Source organism: Phalacrocorax carbo, chromosome 1 (genome assembly GCF_963921805.1).
Source record: "Phalacrocorax carbo chromosome 1, bPhaCar2.1, whole genome shotgun sequence".
Lineage (NCBI taxonomy): Eukaryota > Metazoa > Chordata > Aves > Suliformes > Phalacrocoracidae > Phalacrocorax > Phalacrocorax carbo.
Window position 1 is genome coordinate 67,469,478 of NC_087513.1, and position 24,232 is coordinate 67,493,709.

General features: G+C 49.4%; 1 protein-coding gene across 1 annotated transcript in view; it reads right to left on the minus strand.

The window, feature by feature from the left end:
- Positions 1-4,643: 4,643 nt before the first annotated feature.
- The window catches only part of LOC104041617 (sodium- and chloride-dependent GABA transporter 1), a 49,696-nt gene continuing 30,107 nt past the window's right edge, over positions 4,644-24,232 (minus strand). The window contains exons 5-15 of the mRNA XM_064458113.1: positions 23,049-23,158; positions 22,530-22,662; positions 21,229-21,363; positions 18,953-19,056; positions 18,548-18,672; positions 17,632-17,744; positions 12,104-12,235; positions 11,263-11,365; positions 10,767-10,867; positions 9,843-10,010; positions 4,644-7,212 (exon numbers count right to left, since the gene is read on the minus strand). Of these exons, the coding sequence (XP_064314183.1) occupies positions 7,108-7,212; positions 9,843-10,010; positions 10,767-10,867; positions 11,263-11,365; positions 12,104-12,235; positions 17,632-17,744; positions 18,548-18,672; positions 18,953-19,056; positions 21,229-21,363; positions 22,530-22,662; positions 23,049-23,158 (1,329 nt within the window). The 3' untranslated portion in view covers positions 4,644-7,107. The remainder of the gene's footprint in view (positions 7,213-9,842; positions 10,011-10,766; positions 10,868-11,262; positions 11,366-12,103; positions 12,236-17,631; positions 17,745-18,547; positions 18,673-18,952; positions 19,057-21,228; positions 21,364-22,529; positions 22,663-23,048; positions 23,159-24,232) is intronic.

The following is a 24,232-nucleotide window of genomic DNA, read 5'->3' on the forward strand; positions in this document are numbered from 1 at the left end:
AGCACTTATCCCTCTCGATCTCTTGTCCTCGACCCCACTGAGGAGTTATTTTTAAAGGCATGTCAGTCGACTCTGGTGTGTGCTAGAGGGGGATGCGCAGACAAGGGAGCCGTGGTGGCAAGCTCAGCCATGCAGACATGGGTGAGCTGCAGCCAAAAGGCAGGTGAGCTTCCTGAGGATGGACAGGGAGTGGGGCAGGGGGCCAGCACTGCCTGCCTGCTGAGGCAGGAGGCCTGGGTGCCCCCGTGTCCTGCCCCTTGCCCCCCAGGGTCAGCCTGGGGGCTGACATACCTCCAAGACGTGTATGCAGCTTTGGAGCCATTGAGCAGGCGAGTGGCAGTGTGCTTCAGGCTGATGGACAAATATGGGACAGGTTTTGTTTGGAGCCAGGACAGCAGCATCAGCACAAAACTCATGGGTGCTTTTCTTTATAGGGTCATTGTGGTATTTGCGTTTTCCCAAAGAGCATGATGCAACACAAACCAGCCAAGAGGCTTCTCTGAACCATGCATCCTTCAGAGAGAGAAAAATATCCAGCTGGGCAGCTGTGTCCTGCTCTGCCAGCAGCCTCTAGGCTTACAGGAGATGTGGTGTTTGCACAGGATTGCTCCCTGGGCAGGTTACCTGCCCCACGTTGTGGCTATGGGGCCTTCTGAGGTGCCCCCCTCCTCGGCTTTCATTACACCAGTGACTCAGGCAAGTCCCTTCCTGCTGGGCTGGGTTTCCTCATCTGGAAGCAGAAATACCCAGACCCCTCAGGGTTCCCCAAAGAAAGCTCCTGTGGTGCAAACACAGCCAGTATGAACTCCTCCCTGGTCAATCTGCACAGGGCTGCAGCCACAGGGGTGAGGGCTTCTGGTCCCCAGGGGCCGTGGTGGGGACACACGCCGCCCCATGAGGGGCTGGGGCTGCTCCCCAGGGCCCCAGTGAAGGCTGGTACTGTTTTCTTGGCAGCGCAGCATCATCATGCTGGGCTGTCAGGAGGCATCTCCGTCAGTGTCACAGCCATCAGGTATCGGCCCGGGAAGCACTAACCTCTCCTGAGCTTCTCCAGACACAGACACTTCCCGCCTGACAGCATTGTCGGGATGATGGATATGTGCTTGGCAGGAGCCTCACACTGCCCTCGGTGGTGCTGCCTCAGCCAGTGCTGTGGTGAGGACACCAGGATGCCACCCCTGTCCCCTGCTACCCCCGGCCTTCTGGCCGGGGACCATGGGCAATGCCCTGTGGCTCAAAATCCTTTATCCTGTGGTTAACAGCTGCACGTGGGTCCCAGCCCCCTTGGGGTGTGCCAGGGCAAGTGCTAAAGCTGGGGGAAGCCCTGTACCACTCTGCAGGCAGGCCTGCCAGTGCTCTCCACCAGAGCACAGGACAGGATGCGTTGGGACCTGCACTGGAGAGGGCACCCAACACGCTGGAGGGAGGGACACCAGCCCCAGGGGTTGCTCCTGATGGGGTGAACAAACCCTGAGGGCCAGGGTGGTAATGTCACTGCCGCTGTGTGGCTCCGAGCGGATCTGATGCCTACCTGGGCCTCTGACCACAAGCACCACTTTAACACGCAGAAAGTGGAGGAAAGCTGTTAAAATGCTGGGAGTGTACAGCTCTGTGGCTTTCACTTTCACAGAGCTGTTGTTCCCCTCCATCGAGGCTGGATGGAGGGCTGTGAGTATGGGAGAGGAAAATGTCTGAGACCCCCTTTAGATGTCAATGAGACAGCACTGGCTTCCCACACCAAGCAGAAGCGCTGTTAGGAGAGGGGGTGGGAAGCTCCAGGGAATGAAGGAGGCATGGACCCTCAACAGAGGTGACTGGGTGAGCAGAGAGGGGTCAGTGCCCCAACTTCTGTGAAGAGCCTCCCTCACTGCTCACAGCCAGACTGCCCTCCTCTGCCATCCCCTGGCCCAGCAACAGGCACGCTTGTCCAGTGATTCAGGACTGACAGGTCACTTGTGCCAGGCAGGGCTGAGGAAGAGAGAAAAGCTGGCATGGGCAGGCAAGCCTCTCCTCAAAGAGTGAAGGTGAGACAGGCAAGCAAGAGGATGCAAAGCAGAGAAGAAAGGAAGAAGTAACAGGTACCTGACCAAGAGCTGCTGCAGTGGCCAAGATGGTGGAGGGGGAGATGGTAGCCAGCCCCCATGGGACCCCCCACCTTTCAAACCCTCTCTTGACACCTCTTCTTTTGCCTTTCCAAGGGCTTTGAGGGGTGCAATGATCAGAATGGTCCTTGCACTCATTTTTAAGAGCTGTCTCCCAGGTGTCATCAGCAAGTTTCCGAGTTTCCAGGCTTTTTCTTCCTACCCCTGAGCTGCTCAGTTGGACTCTGACCAATTGCTGGCGTTGTACAGGGACAGGATCAGACATCAAGAGAGGAAAACCATGCTGTATGGGCACACTGCATGGCCTCCAGTGCCAGTATTGGCATCCAATGCTGAGCACCGTGTTTCATGTGCTCAGCTCCTGAGGAAAGCAGGCAGTGTGCTTCGTGCAAGCTCCATTGCCACGGGTGGGCTGGTAGCCCTCAATACAAGCAAAACCACAGCAGGTGTGCCCCTTAGTGATGCAGACCCCCTCCCCACTTGATCGTCACCACCAAAAGCAACCAGGATTCCCCACTCCAGAGAGAATCCCTTCAGGACAGCAGAGGGATAAGGGCAAGTTGCTCATCCAGAATGAGGCTGGCTCTAAGGGCACCCCCTGATGCACAGCACAACTGCGCCCAACACATCATTTAATGGAGTTGTGGACAGACTACAAGCTACACGGCAGTCAGCTAGTTGAAGCCTTACAGTGCCACTCGGCATTGGTATTGTGTTGTGGACATTGCACATGTGTTTTACAACCAGCTGCCAGCTGTTGGAGTACATCTGGGAGAATGGCAGCAGGAAGAGCTCTCTTCTCCAGGGGGAGAGGGTCTCACCTGTATCTCCAGGGGAAGCGGCACTTGAGCAGCAATGAATCAATCCTGCTTTTCCCATTGCCACCCTCAGCCCCTGCTGCTGCGGCAGAGGGTGGGGGCAATAGCATTTATTTTATTTTTTGCAGCCCTCAGGAATAAGAGGATTTCAGAGGGATTTGAGCACAGCTCCCTAAATAGCTCCTTAGAATTAAGAGGTTTCACGGGGGATTATTTCAAATGGCTGCCTGTGGTGGGAGGGAGAGGCTGGTAGGTGCTGGAGAGGCGAGAGGGCAGAGAAAAGGCAGGAGCTCAGCAGAGCATTATTCCCCTCCAAACCACAGCACGGGGGAGAGGGGGGCATCCCAACCCCCAGCCATGGACATATTCTCTCTGCTAGGTGAGCCAAAAGGAATGAAGAGCAGAGTGGTGGTCAGCAGAAGTGACGCACCATGGGAGCAGCATAAAAGTGGTCCTTACAGAGGAATCACTGGCACCGAGCATGGCACATGCCTTTCAGCTGGTATCCGAAGCCTGACATCAAAAAGTCAACACGTAGATATGGCTGCTTCACTGGACCTGCACATAGTGGCATTTCTGAGGCATAGGGTGAGCTCAAGGGGCCGCCCCCATCCCCGCCTTCTCACTAGACAGGAAATCTGCATGTGATGAAGGTGGGAAGGCTCTTCTAGCACTGAGAATGGGATGAGTTTGTAATGCTGGAGAAGGAGTCAGTCAATCAGACAGTTTGACTAAGGGCAAATTCCTCCCTGCAAGGCTGTGAATGCCAGGCTTTGCAGATCCAAACATTCATTGTGGAAACAAAATATTCCGTAAACAGGAAAGGCCACAAAATCTTTCAGAACAGGCACAGCTCTGCAAAGGCTGGTGGAATATGGGTTGAAATGCCTCTTCTAGTAATACCAAGAGATAGCATTACTTGGCACAGCACTTTCTGGTGCAGAGAGTAAGAGAAGATAGCTGAAACTTCATTATAATTTTGATATTGGGATGGAAATTGGTTCTTAGGGACTGGATCCTGCAAAAAGCCGAGCTCCTCCATGGGGTCCTGACAACCATCTTTCAGCAGGCAGAAGGATTGAGCACGCGCACCGTGAGCAGCTGAGCCACAGGCATGCAGGAATAAGTAATAAGGCTGGAAGGAGAGTGCATGAGAGAAGCAGGTAAGTGAGGCCGGTAATTTACAACAGAGAGAGATAGAAATGAGGAAAGAATAGAAAGGAGAAGAGAAAGGAGGGAGAGGTGCATTTTGAAAGTAGCAGAACCAAAAAGGAGGAAGAAGCAAGCCAAGGTAGGCAATTTTCACTGGATGGATGATAGTGGGGAAGAAGTGAGGCAAGAGAACAAAAAGCAGCAGGGCAGGAGGGAGAGCAAAGGAGAAGGTCACAGGCAGAAAACTGAGCAAATGGTTAAATCTCATCAAATATTGTTATTATGAGCAGCCGATGTGCGGGGTAGCTCCTGCTGCTACACCTGGAGTGATGTTCTGTACCTGACACAGGCAAGGCCACAAGTCAGAGATGCTTGGACTAAAATACCAGCAAAAAGGAACTGGAGATTTCGGGATTTCCACAGCCACCAGGGAAGGGACTTTGTTTTCTGGACCCTTCCTTCTCCACTCCCCTGGAGGAACAACCTGGACGGTACAACCCAGACAGTACAACCCTTTGAACAACTCTCCCAGCAACCGAGCTTTTTGGCCAAGAATTTAAAAAATGACCACTGGCACTGATTTGTTCTACCTCAGAGCTGAGCTGCTCCAGTAAAGTTGGAAAAATTGAGGTCTTCCATAGTTTTAAGGCCTCGCTCAAAAATTGACTCCTTTGCCCATAACCTGCCTGTGCAACTCTCAGTCTGCATTTAAGGGGAGAGGTTACGTGGCATGGATACACAGGCAAAAGCACATTTCTAGTAAAGGTCATTACTGCAAAGATCAGAGGTTAACATCTGTTTTCAACACAGACGTCCCTCTCAAAGCATGTATATGTATGTAAGGAGTGGTTTCCTTTATTCCCCAGTTTATAAAAATAGGTGAAAGTGGAATAAAAAATTTCAGCTATACTAGTACTTGCAGTTACGGGACAAGGCAAGATAACACATCTGTGACTGGCTGAGATTAATTTTGAACTATGATTGTGAACTATGATTGCAGCTTTCAGTGTTTGGCCCTCAGCTTTTCAAGATCAAGCCTGTAAATTCAGCTTTTCCTCATGTCAATTTAACAGCTGCGATTTTTTTGATGTAAGCCCCCTAATGATTAGATGCAGGACAGGGCATGACCTCAGCTTGTGGTGTGGAGACTGCAAAACATGCACCCAAGACCTGGCAGCCATGACCACTAGGAGCCAGGACACAGCACGTACCATGTGTACAAACACAAATTGGTTACACATCTAAAGCAATGTTAATTGAGGTGCACTGGCGAGCTGGCAGGGTACCCAACCCCACAGGTGACTGACTTAGCTTTAATCACTAGACAACTTCTTTCCTCTGTACACTACTGATCCTCAGGCTGGGAGACCAGCAGAAGAGCAGGTTGGCCCCGTGCATCAGCTGGTCCCAGGGATGGGCAGCATGGGGTCAACCTGCATCATGTCACAGCTCCACAGCATGACTAAGACATACTTTTCCTTGGACACTGATTTATGAATTCACTGACTCTGAGCTGAGCCTGGGAGCGTGAGCCACCAGGCAGACCTGGCGATGCTGTCAGGATGCCAAGGGAGGGGAGAGACTAATTTACACTGAGCCACAATGTGTGTGCACACGTACGATGGGTGCTCATTAAATGCTCTGAGTACATGGGTATCTCTACGTGGAGTCACTGGGAGGCTGTCACAAACGGGACCATCACTGTCACACCTGCACATGATGCTGTGAGCCACCTCCTTTCTCAAGGCTTTATAAACCAGACATATGCTGCTACTTTAGGACTGCTCTAAGCACTTCCCTTCTTTCTCCAAGGTGTTAAACACTCCTCCAGCATAATTTACAACAGCTCACAGTCCCCCATGCTGTGTGTGCTGGGAGTTGGGATGTCCCAGTGCCAGCAGCTGGCTGTACAGACACTTCCCAAGGGAAGTTAGCACTGGTTCACGGGGGTGGCTATGTCCTGCCAGCTCCCTCAGGAGCTTCTGCCTTCCACTGTCTGGGATTTAGGTGTTGCCACTTCCTGAAAAATGTATAAGCTAAACCACCCATGGGCACTATGCTACATGTTACTGCTTCCCACACGGGGAAGCAGCCAGGGAGGATATTTGACAGGAACTGCCCTGTTTGACCTTGCGGGGAGATTTGCATTATGCTGGAAAGCCTCCCCATTATACAGCAGACCTCTTGCCGCCGCACAAAGCTGATTGCAGCAGAGCATGGTCAGTGTAGGAGACTGGGACAGCCTCCAGCAAAGAGTCCTCCACTTACCCTCTTAACTGCATTTTAGGGTCAGGGAGTGGCTACTGCACACAGCTGCAGAGGGCAGGATGCTCCAGAAGAAAAAGGCTGCCTACTCTGCTAGGCTGTGGCTCACAGTGCCAGCCCCAATGGATGGCGGAGATAATGGCTGGAGACTGTGCAGGGCTGAAACACGGCACCTGTGAGAAGCACACACTGTCCTGGTGCCCTTTTCCAGTTTTGGGAATATCATACAGCTAGCAGCATGCTGGACTCCTCACTGGAATCCCTCATTCTGCCACTTCCCTTCCGGTTATGCATTTGCTAGTGTTGGTTTATGCTAGATCAGTCAACAACCATCTAGAATTGAACCTGGTGTCAGCTGGCTCTCTGGGGTGACAGCACAGCTGTGTGCTATGGGATGCTCTGAGGAGATTCACATGGCAAGACAAGAAGAAGAACAGCGAAGTGGTCAGCGATCAGTCTAAGCTCTCTGGAAACATCACCTCTTGTCAGAAGGAGGAAGACCTGGGCACTGGCTGCTTCTTCCTGAGAGCCTGGACCAGGATGTTGCAGGATGAAGATGGTCACCACACAATGCCCTGGTGCCAGCTTGTGCAGGGCCTTGGTAAGCCGGGCCAGGAGGAAGAGACGGGAGAGGGTTCCTCCACCAGGTCCTCTCTTTGACAAGCGAAAGCCACCACGGAGCCAGGGACAGCAGGCTGTGCCGGAGGAGCTTGAGGGACAACATGGCATGAGCAGTTACGGGGCAGGGCAAGGAGGTCTGGGGTCTCCTCCTAGACGGCAGCATCTGAGACCCTCCCGTTCAAGGACGTCTTCGGCTGGAGGCCATTGTTCTGAGTGTGTGCCACTGGCTTGGGCTGTGTCATCTGCTGCAAGCGCTGCCCGGGAAGGAAGGGAGAGAGCATGTCAGCCGGGGGGCTGGGGGCAGCAGCCATGAGGCAGCTGGGGGATGACAGCAGCTGAGGATTGGATGCCTCACCCCAAGCCTCAGAGGTAGCCCTAGGTACAGGGCGAGGGGGTGACACATGTGGCAGGAGCTACTCCTCCAGCAACATTCAGCAATCCACTGAAAGCCTCTGCAAGTCACCTTTGCTTTGGTGCTGTACACAGAACAGCAGCTCCTCCTTTTATCTGAAATACAGGGATCACCTTTATAACACAGGTGAATTGTTACCAGGCAATACCAGCTGCAAGAAGGATCGAGAGCTCCAATGTCACAGGCTTCAGAGCAGACCCATCTTCCCAGTTTCCATAATTTTTCACCTAAGGTTGATTATAAAGCATTACTAACTATCTACAGCAGGCTGACAAGGTTATGGCCTATGCCGCTGATGCAGATCAGAGCAGTCCACCTGCACAGACCTTTGCACCAGCAGCAATTCCTGTCACCTTGAGCCGATCAAATAAAAATTTCAGAGCCAAATAAAGCGAATCAAGAATCCAGGAAAATATGGAGGAGCGAATCATTACTGGAGGCGTGTAGACTGAGCATCAGGAGTGATGAAGGAGAATGAATCACTTTTGCCTGTCAGGGAGGGACTAATGCTGTAAGTTGCAGAAGACAAGGCAGAGGAGGATTGAGCCTGACCTGAATAGACATCACTAAGTCAAAAGAAGCTCTTCCCAGCAAAGGAAAACAAGCTCCTACTCTCCAATACTGCTGAAGTGGCTGTTGCTGGGTGAAGTCCCTGAAATGTTCACTGAGCTGCTTCTGCCATTCATGGTCTTTTTTTTCCCCTTACATTCATGCTTAGTAGGATCAAAATGACTTATAATCTTTCCTGTCTGTCAAAACCACTTTATTCAGCATTGGCATCTAATTTCCCTCCAGCTCCAGCTCTATTACAAACTAATCCCGGATCTGTGCATATAAGAGGCCAAGAAGTCTCTCTGTCAATACCAACACACACAAGCCTACTTTCTTCCTGCTGCCATCTGCTGCTCACTCCTGGGTCTGTGAACAGTGGGGAAGGGGTCTGGGTCTCCTGATGCGTGTGGGTGCTGTTACAGGGAGAGCGGGACAGAGAGGGTGCACACCAGCCACTCACGTTGCTGACTGGCACTGCTGGTTTGCATGAGATGCTGAGGGGATGGGTGGAAACATACTCATGAGTTGCCCTGGATGCCATGGAAAGCTTTCACCATCCCCAGTGGAAACAGGATTGAGCCTAAGCAAAGGTTTGAACCCATATCTGTATTTGCAGTCTTTCCTTTTCCCTCTTTTCCAGCTCATCTTATGAGGGGATGAGGAGCCCTTGAAACACCTGAGAAAGGACCTACTATTGGAATTGCCACTGGCCTTCAACACGAAATGGCAAGAACTTGACCTCAGATGAGAGACCAGAAACTGAAAGCAGATCTGAGCCACCAGACCCACCCAGTTCCCCCACCACAGCCCATCCAAATGGAGAGCTGGGGGGAAGGAAAGTCAAATTCACCTGCAACTTGACCTCAGAGGTGGAGAGCCTGAAGCTGACCTCAGTCCAGCAATTTCAACCAAAACATTTCCGCATTAAACATTATTCAAAATACAGTATCAATAAAGAAAACTCATGGGATTTAGATGGCATCTGGTGGCTGTTGCAGCTGGGCTGGGAAAGCCATAAATCAGTACCCCTGCGGTAACTTCTTACACCTGTAGCTCGCAGCAAACAGCATCAAGCCAGGGACTTTGAGCACGGTGCTCTCAAGACTAAATGTCAACACTGTAAATAAAATCTTAGCAGTAATTACTAGGTATGACATACAGAGACTCATGATTCACTGCTACATAAAACTTCGCTCAAATTATTTAACAAAATGTTTAGATCAAAGTTGTGGGTATTGTGGGTCCTGCAATAAAAGTCTGCATTGCTTCTTAACCCCTCGTTCACTGAGTTCCCTTTACAACACACATAACAAACTGCTGCTGTGCATGCTTGTCACTAGCAGGCCCTAGCCCTGAGATATTTCAGGCTTCATGCTTGGAGGATGCTGGTCTCTCTGCTGAGACACGGCAGGTGACCATGCTCATAGCCAGAGGCTGCTGGGAATTGGGATTTCTCTGGGTTAAGAAATCTCACAGATTCCTTCCCAATACCTTCCAGGGCTCCAGTCCCCTGCACCAAAGAGATATTCAGGAAAAGGGCTTCCTTTTTGTGAAGGTGACAACACAAAACTCAATGGGGGACAACAGACTGACATAAAGAGAGACTACCTGAAGGTCTACCCACTTGGCCAGATGCAGCCAGCCGCGTGCTGCCCAGCAGTACTCCCAGCCATTTAGGCATGTTAGTGCTCAGTTGTACCAATAAGGCCTCTCCAGAGAGCTCGTGTCACCAGAGGCCAATCTATGTGCTGGAGCTGATTTTAGCCCTCCTCGAGGACAGGGTGTGCAGAGCTCCTGCAGCACCAACCTGAAGTACTCTGACAACTTTGTCAGAGCACAGTCTGATTGGTTCTTCTTAGGCTTAGTTCAGTGGGGGCTTACTCTAAGCAGAGAGCAGAAGAGTGGTGAAGCTGTTCTTACCTGCTGGAGGGTCCCCGTTGAGGTGAAGAAACAGAACAGCATGTATCCTGGAATCAGTACCATGGAGGACAGAGCCATAAGCCAACCAATGCCCTGTCCCCACGAGGGATAGACATATTTTCCCAGTGTCAGAGGGGTCATTTCCACCACACTGAAGAAGAATACACCCTGGGAAAAGAGCACCAGCCATTGCAGGTGAAGGTGTACAAAATCAGGGTCCATCCATCCATTCTTTCCTTAGCTCCTAACAGCTCCTTACACTTGTCTAGGTGCTCTCAGCCCACCAAGTGGTAGTTTAAAATTATTTATTATTATCCTGTCTAAAAAGCTGGAACTGGAATACCCCTGATTTCCTTCTTCACTATACTACTCAGAGAATCAGTGCCCCAACACCAGCTCCTAAGCAAGTTACGAGCATCCTCGCACCTGGCCTCAGGAGCCTTCACCTTCCTATCATTGGCCTCCTCATGCCATTCCCTGTGCTACTTCTGCTGGAAGTGCAGGAACCAGCAAAGGCAAAATTACTCCACAATCAGTCATATTGCATTTGTTAATGGCTTTTGCTCTGAAAAAACTGTCAGGGCTAAAACTGGAGCTAGAGTAGCTGAAAGCCTTCCCTATAAACAAAAATAGCTTTTTTAAAACAGTAAGTTATTTGCTTATCTTTTGGCATCTCAGAAAGAAGAAGGAAGAATTGGTGGCTTTGTTTAGATTAAAACAATCATCTAAAGCTTTTCTTATTGGTGATTTCCAGTGGGTGGAGTGAAAGATGCTCTTGTATTACTTTATCCATCTTAAGTCTGCCTAGGACCACTTTACACCAGACCTATACTGGGTTGACAACATAGTGATTCCCCTACAGCCCATTCAAGGAAAGAGGCCCTTCTGGATCCACTCCTACAGATAGGATGCCCCAGGTCTTACCAGGCAGACAAAAGGTGTGAAGAAGGCCCAGCAGATCTTCCACCAGATGCAAGGTTTGTAGCCAATCATTTCTTCGATGTTGCTGTAAAACCTGTTCACACCTACAAAAAGAAATGAGCATTGAAAAAAAAACCATCCCATCTCAGCACCGTGGTCATCATCTCTTCTTGTGATACAGCAGAAGCCAGCCACAGCAAGGGGGTGACAATGCTGTGGCATGAGAAGCATTATCCGGAGGGGGTGGGGTATGGGGTCACAAAAGCAAATTTCTCTTGAAGGACCAGAGGGCAAGACCCTAGGCATCTGCCAGTTTGTGCAGAGGTCTTTGTGGTGGCCTGGAGAAGTGAGGTGACAGCCTTCCACTCCTGATTTTCTACAGTTATCAGCCTAAGCTATTTTCAGTTGCAAAGTTTTCATTGGCTTCACTGTGGGAGGCATCTGAAATAACTCACCGTGCCCATGGAGAAAACAAAGGAACAAGACCTTTTGTGCATACCATAACACCAAGAAATTGAGATGGTCTCAAAGAAGACAAGAAATAGAAGACACATGCCACTGGCTGAGTAGTAATCAAACAGCTTGAAGACATAAATGCCACCCTGAGGAGACAAAACCAGGGTCAAGGAGTTTAGTTACAGATTATAGTCGATAATATCAGCCGGATGCTTGCATTGCTACTATCTGCATCTGCTTGCTTTAATGTTAATTTGCTTGGACAGTAGAGCTGGCATTGTAATGTTTCCACTGGAGTCTGGTTCCCAGCAGCAAAACTGATGTGCTCTTGCAGACAATTAGCCAGCCTGTTCAGGCATGGCCAAGGGTGAGGAGAAAAGCAGAGATTCACTAGGATTTTTTATTTTCTCTGTTTTAGATGGAGTCACTTAATTTGTTCTGCTTTTGCCCCTCCCAGGAGTTTTGCTGCCTTGCCTCCTTATGAACCTGCAGTGGTCCACAAACAGTCTCCAGACCACTCAACCCTAACCTCCACACACATTAACCTTGGCTTCAGGCCCAGAGGTTCAGGGTCCCAACAAACTGGTCTTTATGTTATCTTAACACTTTGCGCCAAGTGTTCCCTCAGCTTGGGCTCTTCTAGCTTAAGCCACCATTACAAACAGAAAAAAACAAAGCCAGACTGATAACAGGATGGTTGCAAAAATTATGGAGGCATCCCATGTCACTTGAGATGTAGCAGTGATGAACAAGGCCATTTACCCAGCATTAGGGTGGGTCTTAGGGATGCTGTCGCTTCTCCCAAAGCTTTTGGTGCTGCTGTGCTAGGCCAAAAAGGACTAGAAATGTTCCCTGAATGGAGGTACAAGCACGGCTATCTGTACCTGGGTGATGTTGGAGAACCCAATGAGATAAGAGATGAAACAGACCACTGCGATGAAGACCTTCTTCCTGGCTCTCAGGAGATGAGGATACTCATCCATCAGGGCTGTAATAAACCCTTCCACGGTGCAGAACTATGGGAAAAGATATACACCAAAGACATATATGGGAAAAGGTATACACCAAAGACATATATATAAAAGTATCTTAGCCTGACATCATCACCTCCCACATTTAATGTTGAGAGCCTCATTGCTTTAATGCTCGCTGTAGACACTAGAAAAGGAGGCACCTCTGCACAAAGCTGGTCCAAACCATCTTCTAAAAATGCATCTCCCTCCACTGAATATAGAGGGAGCTAAAAGCACCAGGGTTAAATACCTAAAATTAGCTAAGATAAATGTCTACTTTCTGCCTCCTGTGAAAAGCCTCTTCTTTCTTCCCCCAAACTCTCTAGGGCCTCCCCAACACCGCCCTGCTCCCTCATGCTGCCAGGCTCTCTGTCACAGCAATGCATCTGTCTGCTGCTGGGACACGTGCAGGACCTTGCTTGCTCTTCCTTTCCCACGTGTGCACTTCTCAGCCTATTGCAACAACATTTATGCTCATCAGTGATTTAAAACGCTCATTAAGGAGCTGCATTACCCACTGCCCACTCTCACACGCACATGAATAATAACATCTCTGGCTGCCCAGTCCTTGGCTTTATTTCACTTTTCCAAGCACACTACATTAAGTGCATGCAGCACATTGAAAGCCCATCCTCACAGCACATGGTCCTTCTAGAGCTGAAAACACCTGGAAGGCTTGTGCAGTGCTATACTAGGCTATGCTGTCTGCACCATAACACACAAAGAAGTCCCCACGAGTGTTACCTTCATATCAGGTTTCCTGCTAGTTCCGCTCTGTGGCATGAGGACAGTTTGACTGTATGTATGTGAAACACATCTTTTCCTTCTATTTCTTGATAAATTGTGAGATTCACTTTTATACCTCACTATGAGAAATCATTGGCAACACAGAGCTCTCAGAAAGGACATCATGCCTCTAGCAAAAATCCTGGGAAGTTTATGTAGGCAGCAAGCTCCTAGCTTCCCTGGTCACCCTCAGTAAATGTACAAGCCATGAAAGAGGTTTCATTGCTCTTGGATGTCAGGGATGCCCCGGCCCCTGGGAGAGCTCTCTAGAAAGTGCTGGCATTTTTAGATTCAGCTTTGAATAGGGGCACGAGAAGAAAAAAGCTAGAGTGGAGGTGGAGGTAAAGGTACACAGAAAAAAAAAAACAACCAGAGAGCTGGAAAGATGTATGGAAGAAAAGTGGGGAGCCTGAGCTGTACCTATAGCTGGGCAGGGACAGTGGAAGAGCTTGCACACTGCCGGCTGCTGGGGCTGGCTTCCATGTGGGACAGAGCAGGGCAAAGGGTGATGTTTCTGTCCAGGGTTTTATATCTGCAGGAAAGCTGGTATTCCCAGAGCATCAAAGCTCAACTGCTTCAACTTGAATTTTTAATGAGCTGAGCCTTTTATGTTGGACACAAGTGCTATTAAAGAATCATTTGTGGTTCAGGCATGGGTTAAGCTGCCTTTATACTAATTGACAATGAGCTCTTCACCCCATCCCACCCAGCTCCTTGTATGGAAGAGTCAGGACTGAGCTGGCACCAGTGTGAAGAGCTGGCGTAACAAAAAAAAACCCAACCCACTGTTGAAAGCTATTCCTTCCACCTGGATGCATGGCCAGGTGCCGCTGGAGCCTTGGGCAGGGCCAGGCAAGGCAGAGAGGGAAAAGGGTTCAGAGGAGGGCCAGGGGTGGCGGGGGACAGAGGGTGGCTGTAAGGGGTGCCCAGCGGAGAAGCAGTGAAGAAAAAGATGTTTCAGATATTGGGAGGGAGTAAAACCAACAGCCCTTTGGTGCAGGAAGAGTGATCAAAGCCAGGGAAAGCACAGAGGGAAAGAGAGGGAGATGGGTGATGGGGCTACAAAGTGAGCTGAAATCTTTTTGCCTCCTATCAAAATTAAGCTGATGAGTAACAGATGAGGTGGGGAACCAAATGGCAGTACGCTGCTTTTTCCAGCCATAAAACAGGCAGTGGCCTTCATACCATTTACTGAAAATTGCCTCATGCCAGCCTCAGTCTTCAGAGGTGATGCAGCCTGGAGGAGGCTCACCTTTCCAGCTCTCGGGACCGTGGCTCCCTGGCTGGCCTGGGGTCCACATTTGCAGCCTGCATACCCAACCTTAGACACTCGCACGAGATAAGTAGGCACCTGAGTGAAGCCATTCTGCTTTCAGGTCCGATGAGGATCTGGTCATTGTCATGCCTCCCGGTCTCACCCTTGCCCTGTGTGTGCACTTATGTGTGTGGGTGGACACATGCATGAACGGACACTTCAGTCTTCTTTCCAAAAAGTTTAATTTTTCTCACCAACTGTCTCCAGCCACAATTTTTCGCACATATTCTGTTCTTCCTTGTGCCTCACCCCATGGTATTATTTCTCTCCTAAAGATTTTATTTCCATTCACTTTTCTCTTTTGCTCTTTTTCTCCTTCAGCGGTTTAATCATTACACAAGCCACTGGGCCCAATAATCTGGGTTTACGAGTCAATATAGGTGGCACCTTGGTCTGAATGAAAGTCTATTTCCCATCCTCTCTCAGTGCCAGGGGTTTGCTGTTCCCTCCTCAGCTATGCAGAGCACCCTGATTGGGACCCACAGGCCTGGGAGGGGTTCAACCACAGCTGCCAGATGTGCAGCAGAGAGCCATGAGAGTGGGTCTTGCTGCTTGCAGCTGGAATTCATCATTAATAACATGTGAGAGGCAGCCTCACATGGGACAGACGCAGGCTTGCAGTCACAAGACTTGCTAGCTGCCCCAGGGAGAAAACGCCTGACCTGGAAACTGGTAGGTTAAAAGAAAGCATTAGCATATTATGCAAGAGGGTCTAGACACAAGAGAGCTAAAGCCTGGATGGATCAGAGGCAGAGTGAACATTAAGGCACTCGAGTTGCAAGTAGGGGCACAGGAGCAAGGCGTGTGTGTGTCCATACAGGTCTTTTATCCCCTTCAGCTGCAGATGAGACGAGCACCCTGGCAGAAGGAGGCAGATGTAGCTGTGCTGCATGTGCAGAAGATTCACCATTGCAGCTTATGGCCATGGGTGGACCCACTCGCACCATCATTAAGGGGTTGGTTCTTGTTGCTGCATCACAAATGCAGATCTCAGCCTTACCTTCCTTCACTAGCTGGGCTCCTGAGCATCTCTGCTGTGCCCACAGCCCCGTACCCAGCAACCCAAGGGGTGCAGGGTGCAAGAAATACCCTATGGCTCTGCTGTGCCTCATGGACTGAGCTGCTGACCCAAATGAAAAATGGCTGCTCCCCATCTGCAAATGCCACAAATGATATCTAACGACCACATAGCAAAACCATCTCTTTTTTTATTTTTCAGCTGGACACTTCAAAATGCATGTGCAGTTGCAGTTGTTGTTGCAGCCTGTGTTATTGGCTTTATAGGCATAAGCTGCCATGCTGGTAATGGTGCGTTTGGTTTAATCAGAGCTCCAGCATGAAGACAGAAAGCTCCTTTATTTGTTGTTTTTTTTTTTTTGTTATTTATCTGTGCTTTTTAAAAATCTTGATTCCCTTTTGATGCTTCATTCCCCCTTCCTTCCCCCTCCTCCCCAGGCAATGATAGCCCCCCACAGACTGCCTGCCCTCGAGACTAGCTGTCAGAAGGGACTTGGAGAATTTAATGTCGTATTTCAGAAGCAAGTGCAGCAAATAAATTCTACACAGTGCTTAGAGGGCTTATTGTCATGTCTCAAACTATTTACCACCACTGGGTGAGTAATCCATGGAGAGTAAATTTTTGTCTGTAAATGTTCTTTTGGAACATTTAGTCACTATTTGAAATTATTTGCCAAATATTGTCTGTAGTAATGCAGACGTGAGCTTTATGATGTGTTTAGGGGAGCGTGCCATAACTGAAAACCAGCTTTGTTTGATCAGATTTTCCTGTAAACTGGGTGTGACATTTCAGAAATAGGTCTGAGTCTGATTACGAACTAGACTTGGGTTTATGAACGCTACCTGTAATCCAACAAAGCATCCATTTTGTACCGATGGTTTGCACTGCAAGGAAAGAGCACTCAGGCACAGGGGAGGATGTGACAGACCAAGCACAGGCTTTTTAAGGAGCCTTTGATTTTGATGCATTCAAAAAGGAGGCATGCTGCAACTCACTGCTTCACCAGGTAGCTACTTTTATGCTGAATTATCACCAAAATAAAGTATCACTGCTTGTAAAAAGACAGAGGCCATGACTTTTTTTGTTTTGTGAGGGCAGGGTAGAGGCCTTTTGCTACATCCAGCTGCTTCTCCCTCACATATCTTGTAAGACTTATTTGATGGCAAGGCTGCCAGGGTACCCAGGCACCAGCCATTCCCAAGAAATGGCTCCTTCCTTCTGCCAGGATCTACCCCTGCTCACCTGCAAACCAGGTCAGGGTGCTTCAGCTCTGCCCAGGGCTACTCCTGTTATCAACAACAATGCTGAAACATGGCATCAAAACACCATCCTCACAGCACAGGGGAGCCCTAATTCAAATGCCGCATCGCTGCTTTTCTTAGCACAACCTGTCAGTACTGTGCCAGAGCAGTGGGTCTGGCTGGAGACTGGCGCCTTGGGCAGAGATGCTCCTCCCAGCTCCTGGGAGTAGAGAAGATGGAAACTTTCTACCCTAACCTACGAAAGTAAGCCAAAGTAATGACATTTTTCATGCCTCACAGGAAATGCCTTCTGGTCAAGGTAACACGGTAAGGAAATCCAAAGCATCCAAAATAAGCTTCTCACAAAATACCAAGAAAGTTGGGATGACCGCAAACTATTATGCAGACATGAAATGAAGCAGTTAATACTCATTTCCCTTATTTCACATACCTATTCTGGGGGTGGGGGGAATCATGTCTTACAAGCAAACTGGTTATTACTTGAAAGAAATCTTTTTCCTCTTTCCCTTGCCCCAAAGTATTTTGCAGGCATAGTTTCCTGCTACCTCTACTTAGAGCTTGTGAGCTCAGCTGGCAGGGTCACCCAGCAAGATGGGGACTTGCTGTGGCCACACAGCTGCACTGGCACTTCACTAGGGCCAAAAATTGTTCTGAACAGATAACAGCTTTCCAGAGATCTTCTCCTCCTACAGGAAAGTGATGATTGTCTTATAAGGCTGACTGGTTCTGCTGGGCTGCTGGAAACTGGTCATTACTCTTATTTTTAATCGGCAGCAGGACAAGGACTGGTGCATTGGGTAGTGGTCAGACACTGCCACACTTGCAGTATATGCCTGCGTTAGGGAAGAGCGCAGAGGCAATGACCACATGGGAGGGTTTGTTTCATGCAGCTGCATCTTACCATGAAGAGTAAGAGAAGACCCTGCTCAGCACTGCCCCAAGGTGCAGAAGGGGACACCACCATCATATCTGAAGATATCTTCGTATCTTACCCTGCTTTGTCCCTGGGTTCTCTCACCTGACTATCCAGACCCAACATCATCAGCATGGAGAAGAAGAGGATCGACCAGAGTGGGGACAGGGGCAGCTGTGTGACAACCTGTGGGTAGGCAAGGAAAGCCAGTCCAGGGCCTGTAGTAATGAAAAGAGGGATGAGCCCATGTTTATAAAGCATTTGATGTGAAGTCTGAGCTAAGGACCAAGTTGAGCATCACAGCCAAGAACTACAGGTATTTAATATAGGAGCTAGGAATACCTGAGCCTTCACCCATGACACACAAACCTGGTGGGGTGCACAGGGGTAGGATGGGGAAGCAGGAATGACTGGAGAAATGCTTTGCCTTTTCTCTTCCTGCAAACAAGAAAGTCATTAAATTGCTGCTACCAAATGGAGCTGGAGCACTTTGCTAGAAAAATAAACTGATATTCAGAGCTGGTTATAACTTTCCTGATGTCTTTTTTTCTTTTTTTTTCATCACAAAATGCTGTTTATTGAGGTAAAAGCTGTCTCTGGGAAGACAGCAATTTCAAAATATGTCTTTGTGCAAGAAGACACAGTCCCATCTTGGTCAAAAAATTATGCTGAGATTACAATTTCAAAATTTTGCATTGAAAAGGGACTCCAAATTTTGATCACTTCTACTGAAAACATAGGTAGTATCTATCTCCACAGGAAGATTTCAGAAAGCAAATGGCCTAAATATTTCACTGCAGCAAAAGCACATAACGTTTCAGCACTAAAAGGAGGTGAACATTCAAAGCATGTGGAGATGGCCCTTCCAGCCACAGGTGCCTGAGACCCATCTTGGTGGGAGAGCATGCAAAAAGGGTTGCACACTTCAGCCCTTGTCAGGAAAGGCCTGGGAACATCCCATGCTCACTGACAAATTGCTTGAAAAAGTTGCTGTTGCATTTAAACTTGTGTTTCTGCTTACCTGAGGAGGCCAGCTCTGAGATCGACTTCTTCGTGATGTGCGACATGAAGCCAACAATAGAGAAAATAACAAATCCAGCAAATATGCTTGTGGTGGAGTTTATACAGCAGACAATAATGGAGTCTCTGTAAGAGAGGAAGAAAGAAAAGAACACTTGCAAGTCCCTGCCAAGAGGCCAGGAGCAAAGGGTGGGATAAACAAAAGCCCAAGCCCTGCCGAGAGCTTGGGCTCTCGTTCCTGTGCCTTGGAGAGGTAGTGTAGGTGACTTGTTAAGTGTGCTGCAGGCAGGGAAGCCCTGCTACGATGATCACAGCAGGGGGACATCAGAGATCAGGCACCCCAGACTCACCATGACCCCCTCCCTCACTCACTGCCATGCAGGAGGCTGGAAAAACCCCGACAGACCTGTAGACATTGTTGTGGAAAGTGTTGTAGCTCCCCAGTGCAATCAGGGACCCCAGCCCCAGGCCGTATGAGAAGAAGATCTGCGTGGCTGCATCCATCCAGACCTGTGGAGAAGAAGCTGGTTTTGAGACTATCTTCCTCTCTGCTGCCAGCTCGGTGGGTCCAGCGCTCCGAGCATGGCCGCTCTCCCTCCTTTGAGCAATAGCTCAGCACAGAGGGGAGGGATGAGACACCCAGACACTTCAGTGTTTATCCTGCCTAACAGAGAGGGTGTGGGGGCTGCTGGGGCTAAAAGCCTGGTGTCTTTCCTTTGCCAGGTAAGGCTGTTGCACCCTGGAGACAAACACCAACCTCTGGACAATGCCGTCCATCGCTACCTCCAGCTCTTGCAAACCTGCTGCCTGGGTGGGAGTGGAGCGCAGTGGGAGGGACTCCATGCTGCTGAGCTGCTGCAGGACTTGTTTCTGCAGCAGGAGGGACTCTATGCTGCAGGCACATCTCCTGTGGCAGCTCAGTGCAGGGCTAGCAAGGTGGCTGGATGCAGATCGTGGGGCTGTGGGCTTGGCCACCCAGCCCACTGGGGTGGTCAGGACTTGTGGGCACCCTGTCACTAGGGCCACAGGTACCTGCGACACTGGCTGCTGACCCAAGCTCCAAGGAAATGTTTGGGCCAGCGGCTGGAAATGTCACAGGAGCCACCTTGAAACCTGTAGCTGTGCTACTGCCAACTGGGCTGAACACGTCTGTAGAACAGAGTTTTCCATGCCTTTCTGAACACATATCTCCAGGGTGAGGTTGGGCTCAGAGACGGTAGTGCAGGCAGAGAGGAGAGTACTGGAGACAGTCAGTGAGGCCCCAAAGTGCCTGCAGAGTGATGATGCTGTGCATTTGTGTCACACACTGCCTCCTGGAGCCACCAGGTCCCACAGCTCTGCAGGGTCAGCAAAGCCCCTGCATCTCACCCCACAGGAACAGGGTTGCTGGGAGTCTTTAACACAGGGCATTGAGTCAGGGATGTGGCATTTGCCTCTCCTGCTTGCAGTGTCAGGAGGGAGCCTGCTAGAGAGCAATGCCTCCCTGAGAAGGAGGAGCGGGGGTCTGCATCCTCTTCCTGTGGCAAGTGCATCAAGAGTGCAGCCTGGCCTAGCAACAGACATACCTCCCCAGCCCTCCAAACCTATGGCTCGAGGCTGCTTCCAGGAATGGATGGGGATGGTCATGCATCCCATTTTCTGAACTGTGTCCCTCAGGCCCCAGTACAGTTTGGAAAGAACTATTCTATTGTCTGAATTTGTGTGTGTGTCTGCTCGCTTTCTCACACCTGCCCCCAAGGAGTGCTGCTCCCTTTTGAAGACTCACATCTCACACTCACCCCCTCCATTCCTCTTCCACTAGTGTGTCTTTGATTTTCCAACATGGAGTTTCTTGTGCAAACAACCACAGAGGATAGCTTGCAAAGCTGGTCCTGGTGCCTTAAGGGTTTAAACCCTAGAAGGCACATGGAAAGGGGGCAGACTATTAATTTCTTAATTGCATAGTGTTTAAACAACTCTTCTGATCTTGAGAGTCCTGTTTCCAGTGTTAGAGCCAATGCGACTGGCAGTACAGTAGTTACAGTGAGTTTCTTGCAAGAGGGAGATATTTGGGATCTCTTGGGAAATAATGGCTGTCCAGTTGTCCCCACTCACAAATGACTGGTGAACTCTGGAGCCGCAGGAGCATCCCTGCTGCAAAAGACAGAGTCTGTATCACCTGAAAAACTTTGCCTTTGCAAGCCTCCATGCTTCTGCAAGCCTCCATGCTTCTCCTGGTTCCTCCTGTGCTTCCGCCAACCAAAGCAATGTTATTAGCCACGAGTCATCATCTAAGCACTTTCAAAAATCACTGCTGTGTGTACTATTGCACTTCTGAGGCCCCCATGCCAGTGCCACCGCATCCTCCTTTCTGTGGGCCTACCAGTTCAAGGCCAATCGCCAGCCCTGGGATAGTTAGTGAAATGAGGCATTCCCAGCCTGGAGAGGAGTTTCCTTCACTGGGGTAATTTCTCAGACCCCTGCCCCATGGATAACACCGCTTGAGTACAGCAGAGTTGCTGCATGGATTTCCACCCACAAAGGGTATGCCCTTCAACTTTGTCTCAGCCTGTGAGAGTTGTGACTGCTTGAAGAGGAACTACTCCATTTTATTTTTAATATTTAAAATATTCAAGGGAAGTGCCTGAGGAAGACTAATGCAGACAACTGGGAGGTAAGAGCTTTCCTCACTAGGCTACAAACCTCAGAGTCAGAGAGCCTTCTGAAGTCAGGTGTGAGGTAGAAGAGGATCCCTTCCTTGGCTCCTGGCAGTGTGACTCCCCGGAAGAAGAGGATGAAGAGCATGAAGTAGGGGTAGGTGGCCGAGAAATACACCACCTGCAAAAGACACCATGGGAGAGGAGCCCTCAGCCCGCCGGTGCCCAGGAACTTTTCTGCCCACGGTGGTGTTGGGTCGAGTGTGGGTCCTTGTGAGGGGGGAAGGGGCTCCCTGCACACTGCCGCTTTTGGCAGCACTTCCTCGCATTTTCTGTCTCCTGTTCCATGCTAGTAATGTTTCTGGCTGCTTGAGGTTTCTCTCTGCTGATGACATGCAAGGATGCACTAATCACAGAAATAGCATGCTAAAATTTGAATGAATTGCCCAGAGACAAGGGAATTGCACGAGGATAAGTCCACAGAAGTAATCCCTTTAAGTCATCACATCCTTATTTTGCAGAGCTAAAGCAGGTGTTTCTCTAGTCCAGTGCATCAAACAACGCGAGTCGTCTTGACTCCACCACTTGCTTTTCAGCACTGTTTCAGGGACTGGCAGGTACATGCCATCCCTCATCACAGGGCCCATACCAGCAGTCACCATGGCTTTGCTGCAGCTGCATAGCTAAAACCTGTTTGAGAGCCACTGGGGAAGTTAACAGCTTAGGTGACCTATGCCTGAAGCGCTTCTTTCTGATCTCTCCTCTAGATTATTCTTTTCATAATATTGTCCCGCTACACCATGCTGTGCTTTAAATAACACATCTCAGTATCTCAGCATCGCTGTTTCACTAAACTAAGTAATTACCTTTCCTCTGTGCTAGCCTGAAATGCTACACAGTGAATAACAACGTGCTTCTGATCAGGTCTCCCACCAACCCCTAAAGGGCAGAAAGAAAATTTTCAAGGGAGGTGGTGAGGTTTTTTTCCCACCAGCAGCTTCTTAAGACACCAGTCAAAGGGCTGTCCCAAGGCAGGAAAGGTAAGTAATCTCCAAAAATCTCTTCCTATGTCCTTCAGAGAGACTGAGTACCCAGACCCATGACTTTACAAGGAAGGGTTATTCTCTACACTTAGAATGAAAATTACCATAAACATGGCAGCAATTTTTACAACCATGAAAGGTAAATGCCAGAAATTTAATTGCATTTACCACTATTCTGCCTTGAAACATCATAAACTTAGTTATAGGCACTCAAACAAAACTGAGTCTGGAGGACGTTTCAACAGCTGAGACCCGAGCACGGCAATGAGGGGAAGCACCAGAACACCTGGTCCTCACACCGTACCTTGCCTGTCCACTCCACGCCCTTCCAGATGGAGAAGTAGACGAGCAGCCAGGCCAGGGCCAGCGTGCCAGCCAGGGGCCAGCGAACGGTGCCGGGCTCCCCCAGGCCCCCGGACATCTGGTGCATGTTCCTCCTAGGGGTGGGAGAGGTTGCATTAAGGGGAAATCTGACCCTTGGGGACAGAGGGACCGGAGATCCCGGAGGCAGCTGGAGGGTGAAGGGCCAGGTGCAGACAAGCATGAGAGCCTGCAAAACCCTAAGGGGACATGAAGGTCATCATGATGGCATAAAGAAAGGAGAAGAGAGGCAGAAAGGCTGTTATCCCCTCTATCCATCTGACTTGCAGGTGCACAGTGCACACCTTGCCCACGCCCACCCTGGCCAACGGCCAGCTCTGACCCTCCTCCTGCCAAGGCTGTCCAAGGAAAAGTGCCGGCAGGCACGGCCGCAGCCCCGGTGAGCAGGCGCGACAGCCGCGGCGAGGGGAAGAAACCTGGTGTAGGCAGGCTGTGGACGTACTCCCAGAACTCGGTGACAGCACTGGTGAGGTTGGTGGTGTCAGCCAGGGAGTAGTTGGAGAAGCAGCGGTCGGTGTTCCAGGCATTCCCACAGTTCTGCCATGGCAGGTCCTGTGCCGGCACAAAGAGAGCAGGGTTATCACTGATAGTGATAGAATTATCATTAATAAGCTCTCTCCAAAGGGCAGTGATGGCAAGCAAATATTTGTCTTCTTTTAAACTGAAGCCCCTTTTTTCTTTTTTTTTCTTCGGAGAGGGTGGGAGGCTGCTCTGGATGGGCAGGACCTTTGCAGCCAAAAGCATGAAATTGTTTTCCAAAATAATGAGCAATTGGGACACAGATTTTCCAGGAAACAATATAATGACGTGAATAGGGCAGTGCTGTATCTCTAATAAAATGTTAGCAATTCCCCAGATAGAAAGCCATTTCCAATTAACTGTTGGTAATTAATAGCTACTAATTAAAATAGCTACCGGGGATATTGTGTATATAATCATTACAGCTTTTGGCTAGCTTCACACAACAAGTGGTTGGAATTTACTGCACAAAGAATAAACACTGATTTGTTTCTTATCTCTCATTAATACCAAGCTTCAATGCTTAAAAAGCAATGTGGCCTTGAGAATAGGGGCTAACAGTTTGTCTACACGAATAAACTACTGTAACGTAAGCCCAGGAGTAAATTTAAAGCATAGTAACTATTTCATGCTGTCCCCTGCCCTGTTTATAAGCAGCACAAAGGGATTCCTGGGAGATGCTTACACTATAGGTAGCAGTATGACGGCAGCCCACCACTACAGATTTAATACAATCAGCTCTGGCGCTGCAAGCAATGAAATTACAGCATCGGGGCTGCGCAAGCATGCAGGACAACTCGCCCATGCTGTGTAGCGCCATGGCCAAGGCAGCTCAACAAAAGCAGCTCAGATATGGCTCCACATGCAGCAACCTCATTTCCCGAGTTCAGTGCATGTAGATAAATGCAGAATGACTATTCTGGATTATTTCTCTCTGCAGATAAGACCTCAGGCTCCAGCTCAACAAAGTTTACAACATGTTTGCATCCATTCCTATTCATCCATGAACACAGACCCCTTTAGAAATATTGACTGTGTTTTAAGTGCTTCGTGGCATCAGTATCTTTAAGTGCTGCCTTCACCCCCCATCTAAATCAGTTCGCTCCA